The 20,979-nt window shown below is 49.1% G+C and overlaps 1 protein-coding gene across 6 annotated transcripts in view; it reads right to left on the bottom strand.

Annotated features, from left to right (window-relative positions):
* CHCHD6 (coiled-coil-helix-coiled-coil-helix domain containing 6) overlaps positions 1-20,979 on the bottom strand; it is a 242,208-nt gene that overhangs the window by 4,239 nt on the left and 216,990 nt on the right. For 4 of the 6 annotated variants that reach the window (XM_017869911.1, XM_017869912.1, XM_017869909.1 and 1 more), the window contains exon 7: positions 14,506-14,702. The exons of the other annotated variants lie outside the window; for them this stretch is intronic. In XM_017869911.1, coding sequence (XP_017725400.1) covers positions 14,506-14,702 — 197 coding nt within the window. The remainder of the gene's footprint in view (positions 1-14,505; positions 14,703-20,979) is intronic. 6 annotated transcript variants of the gene reach the window in all.

Below are 20,979 nucleotides of genomic sequence, written 5' to 3'. Positions count from 1 at the left end.
CCCCCCCCCCCGCCTCTCTCTCTCGCTCTCACACACACACACACACAGTCGCTCACTGACACACACAGCAGCACATTTGTGCACTCCCTGCCGGCCAGGCACTGTCCTCTGGCTGCACGTGCTCAGTGCTGCTCCTCACAGCTCTGGTAGCAGACACTATCGTTCATCATGCTGTTCACACATCAGGAAACTGAGGCTCAGAGAAGTAAGGCCACACAGCTGGACAGTGGAGGAGCGGGGCATATTTATTTACATGGCTTTGGATGTACTGTTGCTGCTAATTTGTTTTCTTAAGTGGGTTTTAGGTCAGGACCCTTCCCAGCTGTAGATGGACCCACTGTAGCACTTGACAGCCTTTCCAAATTGAACACCACTCATGGCTAAGGGCACCAAAAAGAGCTGTAAAAATGTAGAAAGCCATTCCTCAAGTTTCTTAGCAATAGAAAGGATCACTGTCACACATGCCACAGCTCTGCTTCAGGCACGTGGAGAGACATGTAGGTCAGTTGCTCTCCTACCAGGGTCTCCAGAGCCATTGTCATCTAACAATATCTCGAACACAGTTCCTCAGCTAGAAACCACCAGCATCAGTACGATCGACAGCTTGGGAACAGGACCCTGTATTTAGCTGTCTCACTCCAGAAGTCTGTGGGTGGACACTTCTGTACACTGCTGACTTAGCAGCGATGCCACCCAGGCCTGGCCTTCCCTTCTTGTCCATGTCATCCTCAGGCCACTGAATGCAGCGCAGTCCTCTCTGCAGTAGAGATCAAAGGTAGCAGGGAGGAGCAGGTCTCCCTGCTGTCTCATCTGACTAGGTGGGACAATGCTCCCCTCAAACCCCACTCCAGGTTTCTCCTCTACTCACTGTCTAGGACCAGGTCACATACCCATGTCTAACACCATCGCTAACATGAGCAGTGTGTGTCCCATGTTCAGCTAAGGCCAGCAAGACTCATCCCCAGGGCACCAGCAAAACGAACAGTCCCTAAATTAAAGACGGGGAGGGATGAGTGTGGGGTGGGGTGCAGCCGCCTGTGGCTGCCATGCCACACCACTGCCGAGGTAAAGGATGTGAAAGGAGAGCACGCCTTCCCCTTCCTGCCGGGGCAGGCCATGGTGGCCTAGCACTGGCCTGGGTCCTTGAATTCCACCCCATCCTAGCCATTGAGGTCACAATTCTGACTCATGTCTACACTGCCATACCCATTTTTTTTTTTTTTTTTTTTTTTTTTTTTTTTTTTTTTTGAGACGGGTCTGCGCTCTGTCGACCGGGCTGGAGTGCGTGGCCGGATCTCAGCTCACTGCAAGCTCCGGCTCCCGGGTTTAACCGCCATTCTCCCTGCCTCAGCCTCCCGAGTAGCTGGGACTACAGGCGTCCCCCACCTCACCCGCCTAGGTTTTTTGTATTTTTTTAGTAGGACGGGGTTTCCAGTGTTACCAGGATGGTCTCGATCTCCTGACCTCGTGATCCGCCCGTCTCGGCTCCCCGAAGTGCTGGGATTAGCAGGCTTGAGCCACGCGCGCCCGGGCCTTGCATACACCAATTCTTAAAGGGTCCTCTTATTTCCTGAAGAGGACTGGGTGGGGGGTGTGGGGGGGTCTTTTATCTGCACTGACCTCTCGTTCTTACATATGCAGGGCAGATGAGCCCCTGGCGTGCAGTCCTCTGCCCGGCTCTGGAGACCCACTTTGCTGGCCTGCGTCAGCTGCCACACAGGCAGCTAGGGCAAGAATACAGCTGGGGTGTCTGGGGCAGCCCCTGATTCCTCCCCAGGTGCTTAAGCACGGCTCCACATCTGTATTTAAGAACTGTGACATGGGTGTGTCTAGTTGTGGGCTTTTTAGGCTGCTTCTTTCTTGGGGGACAGCTGGCCTCATGGCATTTTATCTCAGGCAGGCGTTCCCAGGGACTGCACACATGACTTTGGTTCTGACTGTTCTGACACCTGTTTTAGGAGCGCTTTTAAGTCACAGGTCAGATCTTGGCTCTCTGCCTTCATTGCAGAGGCCTCCCCTCCTGTTCTGCTCCCTGGCTCTCCATCCTTGGAAGGCTGTGCTCTCCCTTCCCCAGGCAGGGTTAAATCTGCAGGGCAGTGGGCGCCTTCAGTGGCACTGCCGGTCTCCCTGGGCTCTCTCCCGTTACCTGCACTGCTGTCCCCTCCTACCAGTCTCTTGCCATGTCTTCTGCTCCTCCTGACGGTGCTGGCCCTCTAGAGTCTGAGACCCCAGAGCATGACTTCCATCATAGCCTCTGCTGCACTACCCTGAAGTGGGACCCCACCCTGCCCTCATGGGGCCCTGGTGAGCCTGGTTCCTGGCTGCACTGTGGAGGCCAGCAGGCACTGAGGGGCCCTGTGTGTCATGATGAGTGGCTCAGGGGAAGCCTCAGGTTTGGTAAGGGCAGAGCTGTCCTAAGCTGTAACTCTGTGAGGCTTACTGATCTATGTGATAAGAGGTGCCAGGGACAGGACAGGCGGAGGCTAAGTGGCCCCAGCTGAGTCATGCGGCTGAGCCTCATGGAGCTGGAGCGCTGACCTGCCAAGCCCTGCCCTCTACAGAGGCACAACAGAGATGCTGACACTTCCTTTGCAGAATGGTAATGCACAGGAAGACACAGCCACATTTGCCCCTCTCCCCATGGTCAACCTGGCTGTGTCCCCTCCTCACTGGCTTCTCTTACTTTGGTTTCAGGTCCCAGGACAAGGGCCTCTGTGTTTTGAGGGCAAACCTCCCAGTGGGCTCCCAGTTCAGGAGAAACTGGGCCGTGGCGAAATCTATCCCCTCCATGCCAGTATTGCCCGTGGGACCATGGCAGCCTCTCTGCTGGGACTTATCAGAGCAATACGAGGAGACAGAATGGGAGGCAAATGTCAACTGGAAGAAATTTCACCCATTTGTCCATAAAAAGGCTCTGAATGGGTAAGAGAGGGAGAGCACAGCTCTGGAAATAAAAAGCTTTCTCTGAAGCAGGCAGGGCTAGGCCTTGGGTGAAGCCATTCACAAAAGTAGGTGCACTCTATCCACCCTGAACCCCTCTCAGCCCTGGCACACCACGACCCTATTTACAATGCATACAAAACAGCTCCCATGTTCAAAAACATCGTCTTGCAAACAGCTACTCTTCACATGCACAGACAAAGGTATCCAAAGTGTGCCACGAACTTACCAGGGATAGAAATAAGTCCTATACCCCTGTGTGAGGACATTTCCTTGGAGAATGAAGATCTAATGGTCCATGTGGCTTCGAAGGGGTTCATGCCATTTGCATTGGTGTATGGGGTGTCTGTTTGCACAGGCATCATAGGCAATGCCCAGGAAGTTGGCTCACCTCACTGGCTCTTATGTGCCTCATCGGTACAATGGGAACAGTAACACCGCTTGCCCCAGAGATGAACAGAAGTGTGTGCTGTGAAGTGCAGTTCTCATAGCAACCTAGCCATCAGTGTGAGAAACTGAGGTGGGGCCAGGGCCCGGAGTGGGGTGCGCTTACAGAAGGGCTGGGTTACTGGAGGCACTTGGCAGAGAAGAGCTGAGGATATGCTGGGGTGGTGGAACTGCAGACGTAGGGCTTGGAGGGTGGAACCTTACCTTAAAGGGTCCCTCCCTCTACAGCATAAGCTCTGATATCATTCAAGACCTAGTTCAGACCTCGCCCAGCCTCAGTGGCGCCTCCTCCTCAGGCACGTTAAGGCATTAGCGCGTCTGCATAATCCTGGTGTCCCTTCAACAAGGAGCTGGCAGATGCCTGAGGCTGGGACTCTTGGTCTAGTGGAAAGAACACAGGTTCTGGGGTCAGACAAACCTGGGGCAAGGCGCTGGCTTTGTCACTTTCCACTGTGTGGCCGGTGCATCAGGTATGGAGGAGGACCCCACCCCCCAGAGCTGTTGAGAGGATGGCAGGAGAATGGCAGGTGATGCCCAAGACGGCCCAGTCAGAATGTGCTCAGTACCACAGTGTGGCCCTGAAGGATTCATCGGCGTTCAGTAAATAGGACTACAGAAGACCCCACACACAGCCTCCTGATGGCCCTGAGAGTGTGATGACCATGGACAGGGCACATGGGTCCTGGTCCCTGGCGAGCAGGCCACATAGGTCTGCCTGACTCCCAGAGCTCCCACCCTGTCTGCTGAGACCACAGACACAGCAGAGTACAGAGGCCCCACGTGGTTCCTTCCCAACCCCTGTGCCTGAGCAGGCCTCTCCCACTGACCTCCTCTCCTGGACCTTCTCCATTCCCCGCACTCCACCCAAAACACATTCATCTCTCAAAATATGGAAAAGCTTTTCCAATCGAAACCCCCTTTTGCCTCCTTCTCCATCCCAGGCCACAGCAGCTTCTCCTTGCTCAGAAAGGTGCTGCCTGGGGCTCCCCCTGCCCCACTCCCCTGGGCCCCATGCCGAGCCTCACTGCTCGGCTGACAACACCCGCCTGGCCCTCACTGCCTCTCTGGTCCCTCACTCTGGTTCTCTTCTGCTGGACCCTGGGCCTCCGCTTGTGTGTGAGCTCCACCTGTGGCCCTGCCTTTGTCCCCTCAGCATACCAGCATGGTGCCCAGCTCAAGACCTGCTGTCCCTGCCTGCCATGCAGCCCAGCAGGTGGCCACAGGCCCACCGGGACCAGGCATGGCTAGCCCTCACCCCAGCATCTCCTCCTTCTGAATTTCAGTTGGGTAGGCAGCACCAACACCCAGCTGGTCCAGCTGCATACCCGGAGCACCCAACTTCTCCAGCCCCCATGCCCACAGAGCACCCCCAAGTCTAGCCTACAGGAGAGCCCTAGCCCATGCCTTTGTCTTCACTGTCATTAAACAGCCTCTCAATGGTCCTCTCTACTTCCAGCCAACAGTGATGCTTTTAGAACATAATGCAGGCCACAGATTTCTAAAACACCAAGGCAGTTCAAAAACTCATTTCTTGGGTAATCACAACTCACTGCACAATGTGCTAAGCATTATCTCATTTAATCCCAAGCAGGCCCATATAAGGTAGAAGCTCTGTTTTTCCTTAAAACAAAACAACACAACACAAAACAAAAACAAACCCAGTGTCTCCAAGTGATACAGTAACTTGCTTAAGTTCACCATTTGAAAAGCAGGGCCAGATCTCAGGCCTAGTTAGACTATACCCAGACCTCATGGCCTGCTAGGTCTCCCATGGACCTCAGGCTACCTCAAGCACCCTGACACTGTGACCTGTCACCCTGCCATTGTTGGAGAGCTGGTATAACTCTGCTGCCAGCCTGAGTGCCCTGAGAAGATGGTCTGTGTCCCCAGCCCATCCCCAGTTGGATGAGGGAACTGACCTCACATGTCTGGTGGCCGACTGGCCCCTGGTCTCATTCCCACTTCTCCTCAGGCAGAATGCACTACACTTGGTGAAGAACCCATAACTAGCTAGAGACCCAGGAGATCCTCCCTCCCTTTTCCTTCCCTCTGGTCTGGGTCCACTATCCATAAATCTCTGTGCAACCTTCCCTTCCATCCATAACCTCTGTACCCTTCCCTTTCCACTCATGACACGCCTCTGAGCAACCTCCCTTCCAATCCAGGCAAAGCTTCTATGCAACTTTTCCTTCCATCCATGGAAAGCTTCTATGAAGTCTTCCCTTAGTTACATGACAACATTCTGTACAGTATTCATTTTTTTTGTATTAGTCTGTTTTCACACTCCTATAAATAAGTGCCTGAGACTGGGTAATTGATAAAGAAAAGAGGTTTAATTGACTTATAGTTTTGCATTGCTGGTGAGGCCTCAGGAAACTTACAATCACAGTGGAGGGGGAAGCAGGCACATCTTACATGGTGGTAGGTGAGACAGAAAGGCAAAGGGGGAAGAGCCCCTTACAAAATCATCAGTTCTCGTGAGAACTCACCATCATGAGAACAGCCTTGGCGAAACCACCCCCATGATCCAATTACCTTCCTTCCTCGACACGTGGATTACAATTCAAGATGAGATTTGGGTGGGGAAACAGAGCCAAACCATATCAATTTCATCCATGACAAGCTTCCGTGAGATCTTCGCTTCCCATCTATGACATATGCAATCTTCAATCCATAACAACAATCCATGCAACCTTTCCTTCCCATCAACAACAATGCTTTCTGCATCATTCCCTTCCCAACAATGGTATGGCTCTGTGCAGCTGCCCCATCCCACCCATGACAAGCTTCTGAACACCTTCTCCTTCACATCATAGCCATTCCTCTGTGCAGCCTTTCTCTCCCATCCATGAAAATCCTGTGCAGGCCAGGTGCAATGGCTCATGCCTATAATCCCAGCACTTTGGGAGGCCGAAGCAGGCAGATCACTTGAGGTCAGGAGTTTGAGACCCACCTGGCTAACACGGTGAAACCTCATCTCTACGAAAAATACACAAATTAGCCAGGCATGGTGGTGAGAGCCTGTAATCCCACTTACTTGGGAGGCTGAGGCAGGAGAATCACTTGCACCCAGGAGGCGGATGTTGCAGTGGGCAGAGAGCATGCCACTGCACTCCAGCCTGAGAGACAGAGCAAGACTTTGTCTCAAAAGAAAAAAAGTGTCTCTGTAGCATTCCCTTCTATCTGACAATTTTCATTGCAGTCTTCCATTCCCTTCATAGACATTCTAGTGCGCAGCCTTCCCACCAATCCACGATAAGCCTCTCTGCAGACCTTCCTTCTTGTAGGACAAGCCCCTGTAAACTACACTTCCTTCCATGGGAGGCCTCTGTGCAACCTTTATCTCTGTCTCTGACTACCCCACATACAACTTTTTCTTCCATGCACAGAAAGCCTCTCTGAAGCCTTCCTTTCCCTCACGGACAAAACTTGGTGCAGTGCTCACTTCCATCCATGACAGTCCTCTGCGCAGCCTTCTTTTCCCTTCATCTGTGCAGGAATGAGAATTCTGTGTGGAGACTTCCCTTCACACCCATGGCAAGCCTCTGTGCAGTCTTCCTTCCCATTCATAACACAAGCCACTGTGCAGCCCTCCCTTCCTCCCTAACAAATGGCTCTGAAGATTTCCCTTCCTTCTATGACAAGACATCTGTGCAGCGTTCACTTCCATCCATGACAAGGTTTTGTGCCTTTTCTTCTCATCAAAAAAGCGTCTGTGCATCCTTGCTTCCCATCTATGGCAAGGCTCTGCATTCTTCCCTTCTCATCATCAACATTCCTCTGTGCAGCTTTCCTTCCATCCATGAGAATTCTGTGTGCAGCCTTCCCTTCATGTCCAAGACAATCTGCACCCTTCCCTTCTATCTAAGCAAGCCTCCATGCAGCCTTTCCTTCCCATTAGTGATAAAGCTCTGTGCAGCCTTCCCTTCCGTCCACAGCAGGAGTCTGTGCAGCCTTCCCTTTCATCCACAGCAGACCTCTGTGCAACCTCCTTTCCATCCACAGTAGGAGTCCACGCAGCCTTCCCTTCCATCCATGGCAGGAGTCCACGCAGCCTTCCCTTCCATCCACGGCAGGAGTCCAAACAGCCTTCCCTTCCGTCCACGGCAGGAGTCCGTGCAGCCTTCCCTTCCGTCCACGGCAGGAGTCCGTGCAGCCTTCCCTTCCGTCCACGGGAGGAGTCCGTGCAGCCTTCCCTTCCGTCCACGGCAGGAGTCTGTGCAGCCTTCCCTTTCATCCACAGCAGACCTCTGTGCAACCTCCTTTCCATCCACAGTAGGAGTCCACGCAGCCTTCCCTTCCGTCCACGGCAGGAGTCCACGCAGCCTTCCCTTCCGTCCACGGCAGGAGTCCGTGCAGCCTTCCCTTCCGTCCACGGGAGGAGTCCGTGCAGCCTTCCCTTCCGTCCACGGCAGGAGTCCGTGCAGCCTTCCCTTCCGTCCATGGCAGGTGTCTGTGCAGCCTTCCCTTCCGTCCACGGCAGGTGTCCGTGCAGCCTTCCCTTCCGTCCATGGCAGGTGCCTGTGTAGCTGTCCATGACTGCACAAACCTCCTGGGTCCAGGGCCGCCACTGGGTTATGAAGTGTTGCCTGTTTGTGCCTAGATAGGAACTGCAGACTGTTGGGCAGGGTCAGGTTGTCCCCTCTGTTCTCCTTGGCTCAAAGTCAGCAGTACACCTGCTGGTTCAAAGCACACAACTGGCTGTATCTGAGACTCTGCCAAGCAGGGGCATTGAAGGGAAGAAAACACTGGACCGGGCAGTGCTACAAGGCAGGAGCTGTGCCACCGCTGTCTATTAATGCACTGACTTCACACATCAGGACTCTCAGGTAAGGCAGAGACACCCCTGTATTTCTCAGGTCTCCCCTCCTGGCGTGGGTAGCATGGGTTTGGCCTGCATGAGCCAGCCTGGGCTAGTACAAACCCATTCATGGGCCCATTCATGGGGTGAAACCGTGATCCTCCAGGGAGAACATAAAACTGGGCTTCCAAACTCCATGGCCCACTGTCCAAAAGGAAACAAACCCAAACACCAAATGAGTTCCTCAATTCGAAGCCAGGTACTATTTTTAGCTTTCCTGTAGCATAAACCTATATGTTCCACTTTTGGATTAAGTTAGTTTGGAGAGGGTGCTGGTCACAAATTGTTATCAGAAGAAGACAACCTGGTCATGTTGAGGGGTCCAGGGGCTCCTGAGAACTAGACATGTGCAAAGGTTAGTGGGTTTGATGATCCCCTCAAATTCATGTCCTTCCTGGAGCCTTGGAACATGGCCTTATTGGGAAACAAGGTTGTTACATATGTGATTAGTTAAGACAAGGGCATATGGGGTAGGGTAGGCCCCTAATCCAGTATGAATCCCATTCATATTCTCATATGAAGAAGAGACGAGACACAGAGACCACCACACAGGGAGGAGGCACTAGGGGGACTGAGGCTGACAGTAGAGCAATATGTGTGCCGACCAGTATGTGTGTCCCGGAATGCCAAGGATGCCAGCACCAACAGAAGCCTAGGAGGGGCTGAGACAGATTCCACCTCCAGCCTCAGAGCGAACCTGGACCACCAACACCTTGATTGTGGACCTCTGTCCTCCGGAACTATGAGAGGATAAGTTTCTGGGCTGAAAGGCCTGACATGTGGTGCTTTGTTTTGGCAGCTCTGGGAAACCCATGTCGTTAGGCATGCCACAAAGGGGTTGGACCCATTCCCCAGAAGTAGAGTGGGGAGCAGGGATGGGCAGGAATGACCGGGGGACCAATGTATCACTGATCCCTTTCTGAGAGCAGCGTGCACTTTCCACGGCATGGTGGCTGGACCCAGGCACCCATCAGCAATAGCTGCTACATTCCAATGGCCACCACATGCCAGGCTCCATGCCAGGGTCTGCACATGGTGTCTCCAATCTCCATCCTCCCCGTAAGGTGTTATCTTATTTAGAGATGAACTGACTCACCTTAACCCACATAACCGAAAAGGGGAGGAGCCGTAGCTTATGAGCAGGTTCCTAAAGCTGCTTCCAGGTGCTGCCCAGGAAGTCTTCCGCAGTGGGAGAGATCTGGGGTGAGGATCAGGCTGTGGGAGGGGAGTTGATGGTCAACAGCACAAGCAGAAAATTCGGCCTCATTTGAGAGTGAATCTGGATGTCTGTGGTCCTGGGAATTTCTGCCTGTCAGCGCCTCCTGTGTTCTAGGTTCACAACAACCCTGTGAGCTGGGCCTTCCTGTCCCGTTCTGCAGATGGGGTTGGTGAGTCATAGGCAGCTCACGTGACTGGCCCACAGTCACAGAGCAGTGGGAGGAGCCGGGATAGGAAGAGCGGAGTGTGCTCAGCTCCATAGCGCTTGCTCTGTGCAACGCAACATAAGCTCCACTCTGCCTTGAGAAAATTCCAAGACATTCTAAAAGAGACAACCAAGGGTACTCAGAAAAACCAAAGACAGTCGCTCCGAACCACGTTAGGCAGGGCTCTGCATGGGGCAGAAGCTTGCCAATTCCCAGTGGGCAGCCGGGAAGCTCCCAGCCCAGGAGCCACAGGGAGGAAAGTGAGAGAGGAAGACACGAACTCATGGCAGCCTGCCACATCAACACAGAGGTGGGAAGAAAAGCGAATGGAAGTGAATGGAAGTGTTCCGCCATGAGCCCGGCCTGGCAGGATCATGGGTGGCACCTTCCCATCTTGGGCGCACACATCGTAGGCGGCCAAGTTGCTCCCATCCCTGCGGGCACTCCAGCTCCCAGGTGGGCAAGAAGAGGGATTCGGGGCCAGACCCCAGGCCCTGTTCTCTCTCCCTCATCGATTCTGCTGCAGAGTGCGCCCAACGCCTGCTCACACGTGCGGCCCCAAATCCTCTGTGTGCTCTCTTCACTTTATTTAATAAATGGAATCTCATCAACTTATCCTTCTCCTATTATCACTGCTGACATCAATCTGATAATATTGGCCTGGTGTGGAACTGGGCTATTATATGTCCTCCTGATACTTAATTTCAGAGAAACATCAGCAGGGGGGTGAATATATGGAGCAGGCTTTTTATTACAGGCAGCGGTAAGGAGATTCCGAGTGAATTAGACATTCATCTTCGTCAGGTCCAATCTAGCTGTTCAGGAGGGGTTTCTATTTTAACTCGTGGCTAGGGCTGAGGCGCTGATGAGACCAGCTGGTTACTAAGGACTTGGTTAACTGACTGCTATTGACGATGTGCCACTCAGCCCGGGTAAGTGGGACCCAGAGGTCCTGCCATCGATCAACACGCCATGCAGGATCGCTATCAACTGCGGGATGCCGGGCTCCAGCTGCCCCATCCTTCAGGCGGGAGAAGGGCCGGTTTGAGAGCCCAGGCCTGTGAGAGAGCCTGGGGGTGCATTGCTCCCAAGAGGGCCTGAGACACAAACAAGCCCCTGGCTGCTGCTTAGTGAGGCAGAGGCTGCCTGTGACAGTATTGTCCAGGACTATCCCTTCTCTCTCTCACACACATGCGTGTGCACACACGGAAAGAAGAAAGGGCCATTCCTCTTTGTTCCTTCGTTGGAAAAAAATGAAAGAATGCACACTTTCCGTAAGAGGGGATGCACCCCCATTCACTAGATGTCAGAGGAAGCCAGGTGGGGTGCTTTCTGGGCTTTGTCTAGGCGGAAGGAAAGTGCAGGGCCACGGTGGCCTTTGGTGCTGGGGGATGACGACTCCCAGCCCGCCTGTGACTGAAGAGCTTTCTGGCACTGTTTCTGCCAATGAGACTCACCATGGCAGCCCCTTGCAGCCATGGCCTCTGGACACAGGGGAGTCTGTGGGCTCCCAACCCTGCTCTGTGTGGGGTTGCAGGAGGCTCTTGACCACTATCCTATGACGTGACCTCCCCCAGCACTGGGTCCTCAACAAAGCAGGGAGTTGTCACCCAAATGGCACTGGGTGGGTCCCTAGCACTCTAGACTGTGGGCGGCTGCCTGTTCCCCACCCGCTGTCGTCTTAGAGTCACCTCTCTCCTGGAAACTTTCGCTCACCTTCTGGCTAATTCACTTCCCCCCTCAAGTCTCCTCCTGAGTCTACTCCTTTAGTCTCCCCATGTCTCCCGCCTCGAGTCTCCCTGAGTCTTCCCTCAAGTGTCTCCACTCAAGTCTACCCGCTCGAGTCTCCCCTTGAGTCTCCCCACTCGAGTCTCCCCGCTTGAGTCTCCCCCGAGTCTCCCCGCTTGAGTCTCCCCCGAGTCTCCCTGCTTGAGTCTCCCCCCGAGTCTCCCCACTTGAGTCTCTCTGAGTCTCCTGACTTGAGTCTCCCCCATCAAGTCTCCACACACCGAGTCTCCCCCATCAAGTCTCCCCACATCGAGTCTCCCACGTCAAGTCTCCCCCACACCAAGTCTCCCCTACACCGAATCTCCCCCTCCCGAGTCTCTCTCTTCAAGTCTCCCCACTCTCAAGTTTCCCCTGAGTCTCCCACCTAGAGTCTCCCTGTTCCCGACTTCCCCCTCCCAAGTCTCCCTATTCGAGTCTCCCCAACCCAAGTCTCCCTGCTCGAGTCTGCTCCTCCAGCCTGGCTCCTTGCTGACATCAACTAGAGGGATCTTTCTGACTCATGATGGGGTGGGTGCTCTGGCCCAAAACTCCCCAGAGGATGGCGCCCCTGCAAGGCCTGCCCTTCCAGCTCTGTGCTTTGGCCTCAGCAATCCTAAAGGTCAGAGCTCCCAGAACCTGAGGCCTGGCCAGCTCCACTCAAGCACATAGCCAGTTCGTGGTGAGCCAAAGTCCTCCTCACAAGAGCTGCCCATTCCTGCTCTGCTGTCCTGAGCCTCCCTCCTGACTGGCCTCTTCTCCCCAGCCTTTTCCACAAACTCCATCGTACCAGCCTAAAACGCCCCCGTAAAGACCTACGCTAAATGAATATCCTTCCTTCCTTCAATGGACAACTACTTACTAAGTGCCCATCCCATGGTGACAAGACTCACAAAAACTGAAACCTCTGCCCTGCCCTCAGGGACCCCTCTCACCCACCCACAGCCACAAGGCCTAGAGACAAGGCCAGCTCCACAGCGAGGCATTCTGGCCCCTCTAGGCCCCAGTCCTGAGGAGAAGGTAAGTCTCCATCCTGCCTGATTGTCATCAACTGTCCCCGCGTCTGGGGCCCCAGATTTCAGGAACACTCTTGACTCCTCCTCCAATCTGCCCCCATGTCTGTCTGCTAACTGCAACTTCCCCTGAAGGTCACCTGCCCCTCTTCCCACTGTCACACAGGTGCTGTGCGTCTGTGTAGTCCTATGTGGACAGGCCGCCAGCCCCGCCTCTCTGTCCCCTCTCATTGGGAAGAAGTGTTACTGACCCAACAGTCACTTCTGCTCTGTGGCCTCCCTGGCCTGCTCACCTGAGAGGGTCCCGTGACATGGACCATCTGAGCACACTACACCCAGTCATGTGGGGCATGCTGTCTCCCCACTAGACAGGAGTGCCTGGAAGCCAGGAACCACAGCTTATTACCTCTGCTCTAAGGTCCTCACAGAATACTAAGCAGGAAGCAGATATTCTATAAATAAATTGAGGTAGGCAGAGCATCAATAATTAAGAGTCACTGGGGCTCCACCTTCTTCCAGCTTCTAGGGGCAGAGGCCAGATCTGACTGACACATTGGATGTGGATGTATGCAGTCTGAGCTGGGGCCTTTGTAACCTGGTGGGCCGAGCCCTGGGCCATGCACCCAGCCCCTGGCTGAACAGGCATCTGTCTGGGCCATGCCATGTCCTGCATTCTCACCTTCTCCTCGCTTCTGCTCCTGAATACAGTTCAGCGCCTACTGCCAGGTGTGTGAAAATTCTGTGTGTGAAAATTCTGTAACCTACCTCCTTCACCCATCCTCACTGTGGATCCAACTTATCAATTCTTCCTTTCATGCACTGTTTGGCATTATATCTAAGAGTCATCATCAAACCCAAGGACATCTATTTTCTCCTGTGTTATCTTCTGGGAGTTTCACAGTTTTGTGTTTTACATTTAGGTCTATGGTCCATTCTGAATTAGTTTTCGTGAAGTTCACAGTTTTTTAAGCTGCCATAGTGTTTTATCAGCTGACAGCTCATTCATAACCTAAAAGGAAAAACAGATTCCTATAGGGCCTTCCAGAAGACCTGGGCCCCCATCTATGACCCCATCCTCTCCCTCTACTGTCTTCCCCGAGCACATTCAGAAACTGGAGCTGCACAGAACACTGTGGTAAACCCTAAGTATTGCAAAGAAGAGCTCTCAGACACTGGGCCTCCTTCATTATGACAGCCCTACCTCACCACCCCATCACGGACACCAGAGGAGGCCAAAGAGGTCCTCCAGGACTCACCTCTCGCCATACCTCACATGTCACCCAGAAAAAAAAGGGGGACTGTAGACCATGTGTTTTCAGGATAGAAAGCACCCAGAAAATGTGCCGCAACTTCTACTGCCACACCTTGGCTTTGAACCAGAACTGACTTCTCTTAGAACAACCACAGGGTCAGCTACCTGCTACCGGGGTCTGGTGAGACACCTGATACAACCTGACCCCAGGCAAGGAGGCAAAACAAGGCAGAAGGAAAGTGGACACATCCCACAGCCATGCAGAGGTGAAGGCACGCTCTGTTCCCATTTCCTAACTCCCATCAACCTGAAGTCACCAAAGAACTTCGAGTTGTTTTCAAAAAAAACAAAGAATGGAAGCCTTGTCCTTCAATTGTCCTTTTCCCTCCCAGCGGAAGTCACAGGGAGTGGGGTGGTAGTGGGGGTGTCACCAGGAGGTGGTGGCAATGGCCTGCTTGCAGCTGAGGCAGCCAGTGAGGTCCGGGAGGGGATCTGGCAGGTGAAAAGGCAGCTGGCATGGTTGAGAGATTGGTTACATTGAGACAAAAGTTCACTGATTGAGCAAATATATACCCTGTTGAAGAAAACAGCCAAGTCTCATGCTCTATGAGAAGGGAGATTTACACATGGAAAAGGAGAGAGAGAGAGCCTTACAAAGAGCCTCTGGGTATTAGAACTGGAAGTTATCACTATGGACTTGTGAAATACTACCCCCCTACCACACACAGATGGAAGTCCCCATGCATGCACTGTGGATATACATGCACACACATCTACATACACATGCACTTTGTGTGCACGCACCCATGTTTCCCAGCTCTTCCCACTGAGAGCACCTAGAAGCAATGACACCTCCGTAGCAGGGAGCACACCCGGAGCTCAGACCCCAGAGCGTGGTTTCTAGCAGCATCCTCCAACAGAAGGAATGTGGCTCCTGGGAGCAACGGCTGACTCCAGGACTGGGGCAGAGAAAGGACAAGATGAGCCTGGAACACCTTATGCTAGAAAGTAAAGAATGAAGAGACATGCCAAAGGAAGGAGAGTCAGTTTGAAGGGCAAAATCTATGGCATTTTGAATATTAAAATAAATTAAACTATAGATTATAGCCCAATGAATAAATGTGAGTCCTTGAATCCTTACTAATAACCAAATAAATGAATAGTTACATAACTAAAGAGAGAAGGGGAAACTCTTCCTTTAACATAATATCAATTCATACATGTAGAAGAAATGATGGAAATAGATCATCACAATGTTCTCAATGGAAGCTAAGGCTGATAGGTGGAAGTTAGATGAGGATCAGGATACTGGCATAATACTGGAGTATCTCCCCCACAAAATACTAACCAAACACAAAGGGGAAATAAGGCCTTCACAGCAGGGAGAGCATGGAGATACCAACGTGACCAGGTCTAGGTCAACATTACTAGTGGTAGGACAGGTGGCCTCTTGAGCCTCCTGATGGGATGCACCTCGACGAACATAGCACCAGTTTTGGGGTCTTCCTGTCAAGAATGCATGGCTTCAGTCTGGTCATGAGGAAACACCAGGTGGGCCCAGGCTGGGGCTCTCCCTAAGGATGAAAGCCCTGCACTTTCTTCAAGGCTGTCAGGGTGGAGAGAGACATGAAAGACTAAGGAACTGTTCCATATGAAGGAGCTGATGATGCGTGACAGATCCCTGGACCAGAAAGGAAAAGATGACAACATTAGGGTAGCAGGCGAAGTGTGGTCTGTGGGCTGACAGTCCTGTTGAGTCAGTGCTGATTTCCTCATCGGCAGCAGTGTGAGGTGACCAAGGAGGAGGTATTCTTGGGAGGCCCGTGGTGGATGGAAGTATTTAGGGGTAAGGAGTGATCATGTCAGAAAAAGACAATGTTTTCATGTAGAGAGAAAAGGTGATGAAGCAAATTCTGCAACATGTAAAAAATCAGGGAATCTTGGTTAAGGAGATGCAGAAATCCTTTGCGGTGTTTGTTCCTACAATCTTTCTATGGGTTTGAAATTATTTCAAAATAGACCAACAATGACAGCAATTTGAAAGGACTGGATGTACTCAAAAGGATGCATTTATCCCAAAAAAAGAGTCTATCTAGATTTTCTTTTCCTGGCTGGGAGTGGGGTTGGGAAAGTTTGACAAAGTACTTCTAAAGTCAACCTCAAAAAAGAAAATGCAAAAAGATCATCAAGGCAGAAGAGCTTGCTCAGCCAGATATTTAATATTTTAAATAACCGTTGCTTCCTAATATGCCTTAAACATGTTTAAAACATGTAGAAGTGGCCTGGAAAAGAATCTAGAAATAGACTCAAATGTGTAAGAAGGAATTTAGCATAAGATTAGGTGAAATCTTATATCAGTGCTAATGGGACAAAGGATACTTTGTTTGGAAAAAATAAAATGAAAGTAGATCTTTACTTCGTTTGCTTCTTACTCCTAAGTAAATCCTAGGGAGGTTATTTGGAACAACAATTAAATGGCAGAAAATAAAATCATAGAAGTGTTTGTCCTAATAAAATGAGTCCATACGATTATAGACCTTCACTGGGGTGGAGAGGTCTTTGTAACATAATGTAAGTTACAAATAGAAAAATGAGCAACAAAAATAAATTTGGCTCCTATCTCCACATCAACTTCCAAAAGCAAAAGTTAAACAAAAAATTAACTAGAAAACAGTCACAAGAAAATGATAAAAGATTAATAACGCCATTACACACAGACCTGTTAAAATGAATAACAAGGAGAAAAATGGGAAAGGCTGTAAGTAAGCAACTCATAAAAAAAGAAAAACAAAGAGCCAATAATATAAGAAAGGGTTTTACCCTCACTTAATACTTGAAGAAAGGAGGAGTTTTAAAAGTGAGGGTATTTTTCTCCTTTGATAGCAGTAAAGATGCTTTGAAAAAATATTGCTGAAAATCCTGTGCTTCTTGGGAAGTCCTGGGAAAATGGAACACTCTCTAGCATTTTTGGACTGAAAATTGGCACATTTCTCTTCTGAAGGGTTAGCAGGTCAAATGTAAGCATTTAAACCTGTACGCATATGGCATTTAAACCTGTACGCATATGGCATTTAAACCTGTACGCATATGGCATTTAAACCTGTACGCATATGGCATTTAAACCTGTACGCATATGGCATTTAAACCTGTACGCATATGGCATTTAAACCTGTACGCATATGGCATTTAAACCTGTACGCATATGGCATTTAAACCTGTACGCATATGGCATTTAAACCTGTACGCATATGGCATTTAAACCTGTACGCATATGGCATTTAAACCTGTACGCATATGGCATTTAAACCTGTACGCATATGGCATTTAAACCTGTACGCATATGGCATTTAAACCTGTACGCATATGGCATTTAAACCTGTACGCATATGGCATTTAAACCTGTACGCATATGGCATTTAAACCTGTACGCATATGGCATTTAAACCTGTACGCATATGGCATTTAAACCTGTACGCATATGGCATTTAAACCTGTACGCATATGGCATTTAAACCTGTACGCATATGGCATTTAAACCTGTACGCATATGGCATTTAAACCTGTACGCATATGGCATTTAAACCTGTACGCATATGGCATTTAAACCTGTACGCATATGGCATTTAAACCTGTACGCATATGGCATTTAAACCTGTACGCATATGGCATTTAAACCTGTACGCATATGGCATTTAAACCTGTACGCATATGGCATTTAAACCTGTACGCATATGGCATTTAAACCTGTACGCATATGGCATTTAAACCTGTACGCATATGGCATTTAAACCTGTACGCATATGGCATTTAAACCTGTACGCATATGGCATTTAAACCTGTACGCATATGGCATTTAAACCTGTACGCATATGGCATTTAAACCTGTACGCATATGGCATTTAAACCTGTACGCATATGGCATTTAAACCTGTACGCATATGGCATTTAAACCTGTACGCATATGGCATTTAAACCTGTACGCATATGGCATTTAAACCTGTACGCATATGGCATTTAAACCTGTACGCATATGGCATTTAAACCTGTACGCATATGGCATTTAAACCTGTACGCATATGGCATTTAAACCTGTACGCATATGGCATTTAAACCTGTACGCATATGGCATTTAAACCTGTACGCATATGGCATTTAAACCTGTACGCATATGGCATTTAAACCTGTACGCATATGGCATTTAAACCTGTACGCATATGGCATTTAAACCTGTACGCATATGGCATTTAAACCTGTACGCATATGGCATTTAAACCTGTACGCATATGGCATTTAAACCTGTACGCATATGGCATTTAAACCTGTACGCATATGGCATTTAAACCTGTACGCATATGGCATTTAAACCTGTACGCATATGGCATTTAAACCTGTACGCATATGGCATTTAAACCTGTACGCATATGGCATTTAAACCTGTACGCATATGGCATTTAAACCTGTACGCATATGGCATTTAAACCTGTACGCATATGGCATTTAAACCTGTACGCATATGGCATTTAAACCTGTACGCATATGGCATTTAAACCTGTACGCATATGGCATTTAAACCTGTACGCATATGGCATTTAAACCTGTACGCATATGGCATTTAAACCTGTACGCATATGGCATTTAAACCTGTACGCATATGGCATTTAAACCTGTACGCATATGGCATTTAAACCTGTACGCATATGGCATTTAAACCTGTACGCATATGGCATTTAAACCTGTACGCATATGGCATTTAAACCTGTACGCATATGGCATTTAAACCTGTACGCATATGGCATTTAAACCTGTACGCATATGGCATTTAAACCTGTACGCATATGGCATTTAAACCTGTACGCATATGGCATTTAAACCTGTACGCATATGGCATTTAAACCTGTACGCATATGGCATTTAAACCTGTACGCATATGGCATTTAAACCTGTACGCATATGGCATTTAAACCTGTACGCATATGGCATTTAAACCTGTACGCATATGGCATTTAAACCTGTACGCATATGGCATTTAAACCTGTACGCATATGGCATTTAAACCTGTACGCATATGGCATTTAAACCTGTACGCATATGGCATTTAAACCTGTACGCATATGGCATTTAAACCTGTACGCATATGGCATTTAAACCTGTACGCATATGGCATTTAAACCTGTACGCATATGGCATTTAAACCTGTACGCATATGGCATTTAAACCTGTACGCATATGGCATTTAAACCTGTACGCATATGGCATTTAAACCTGTACGCATATGGCATTTAAACCTGTACGCATATGGCATTTAAACCTGTACGCATATGGCATTTAAACCTGTACGCATATGGCATTTAAACCTGTACGCATATGGCATTTAAACCTGTACGCATATGGCATTTAAACCTGTACGCATATGGCATTTAAACCTGTACGCATATGGCATTTAAACCTGTACGCATATGGCATTTAAACCTGTACGCATATGGCATTTAAACCTGTACGCATATGGCATTTAAACCTGTACGCATATGGCATTTAAACCTGTACGCATATGGCATTTAAACCTGTACGCATATGGCATTTAAACCTGTACGCATATGGCATTTAAACCTGTACGCATATGGCATTTAAACCTGTACGCATATGGCATTTAAACCTGTACGCATATGGCATTTAAACCTGTACGCATATGGCANGCATATGGCATTTAAACCTGTATGCATATGGCATTTAAACCTGTATGCATATGGCATTTAAACCTGTATGCATATGGTTTTTTTGGTGTGTGTATCCTTTGACCCAGAAACTCCCTCTAGAATAAATATATAAGCACACAAACACAAATAAGGCTGTCTGTCACAGTGCTGATTATATTGATAAAATATAGAAAACCACACAAGGATTCATCAGTAAGTGATTGGTTACATAAAATCCGGTGTAACCATATATGAGAATAATAGGATAATTAAAAATGAAGATCTAAATCTACATTTACTGATATACAAATATTGTGCACAGCATGTGGATAAGGGAAAATAGCACACACTGAGCCGTGTGTTGAACACAAACTCATGGTCTCATTTATGTGCAGCTGTGTGGCTGTGCTCCGTGAACATGGAGTGATGTCACCAAACCGAAGCAGGGAGAGATTCTGGATTTTTAAAAACTTCGTATTTTTCTGTATTGTTTGATTTCATTTTACAATATTCATGTATCATTTTTATAAATCAGAAGACGAAACTTCTTCCTTTTGAAAAACCTGGAAGATATGTATATACTCTGAATATTTTGCATCCCTCCTCATTTTAAGATGCTACAGTAAATAGCATATCAGAGAATGTGTGGACACTAAATGTACATACTGTAGATTTCTAGGACTATGCACAGTCCCAGGAGGGATTTAAAAGGTCCATTTTTACAGTGATGATATATATGCACATGCACATCATCTAATAATCACAGAAGATGAGGCCTGAGGGACAAGAAATGCAGAGTAAAGGAATGCCTGTATATCGCAGGAACTCAATGAATATTTGTTGACTGAGAAGGGGAGAATAAACGATGTCCTCATCTCTGAGATTCAAAAATAGAAGTCCCAATCAATTTGCTCAGATGGAGTGAGTGGAATATGTGTAAATTCTGGTGTATTTGTTAAAGAATCAGTCATTTTATTTTGGCGTCCCATCTTGTTCCATGTCTGCCGAGGTATGTGAGAGATAAAATTCCTGTTTTCCGAACTGTCACAAGTCACAGTTGTCAAAGCCAGTGGCTGCATGGCAGATGCCATCCAAAGGCATTCTTCTTTGCTCCTGGTGTACTGTGTTCCCCCACGTCCTCCTGTGCACACACAGGCACACAAACACACACAGGCTAAAAGACACAGCCTGAAACAGTAGGCTGAAATGTGCATGAAATCAGAGAGAAACAACATTTCCTGCACTTGGGTTTAAAAATAACCAACTGTACAGGGATAGGATGAGAAAGTTGTGGCTTTACAGACTTAATTCACTACTTCTAGAGTTATCTTCCTAAAACACACATCTGACCATGTCATTTCAAAGCTCAGACACTTCTGATGGTTTCCCAAGGCATCAAAATAAAGCCCAAACCCCTGGCACTCAAAACCCTACTGCTTGATCCTGTCCCAGCTGTGTTCCCTTGTCACACCTTGGAGTGGTGGATTCTGGAGGCAGGCTAGCTTGAACTGGAACCTTACTCTCCTGCTCACTAGCTCCGTGACTTGGGCAAGTCTGTTCACTTCACTGACTCCTAATTTAGTTA

Source organism: Rhinopithecus bieti, unplaced genomic scaffold, assembly GCF_001698545.2.
Source record: "Rhinopithecus bieti isolate Rb0 unplaced genomic scaffold, ASM169854v2 scaffold_5333, whole genome shotgun sequence".
Taxonomy (NCBI): domain Eukaryota; kingdom Metazoa; phylum Chordata; class Mammalia; order Primates; family Cercopithecidae; genus Rhinopithecus; species Rhinopithecus bieti.
This window is presented reverse-complemented; position numbering and strand designations above follow the sequence as displayed.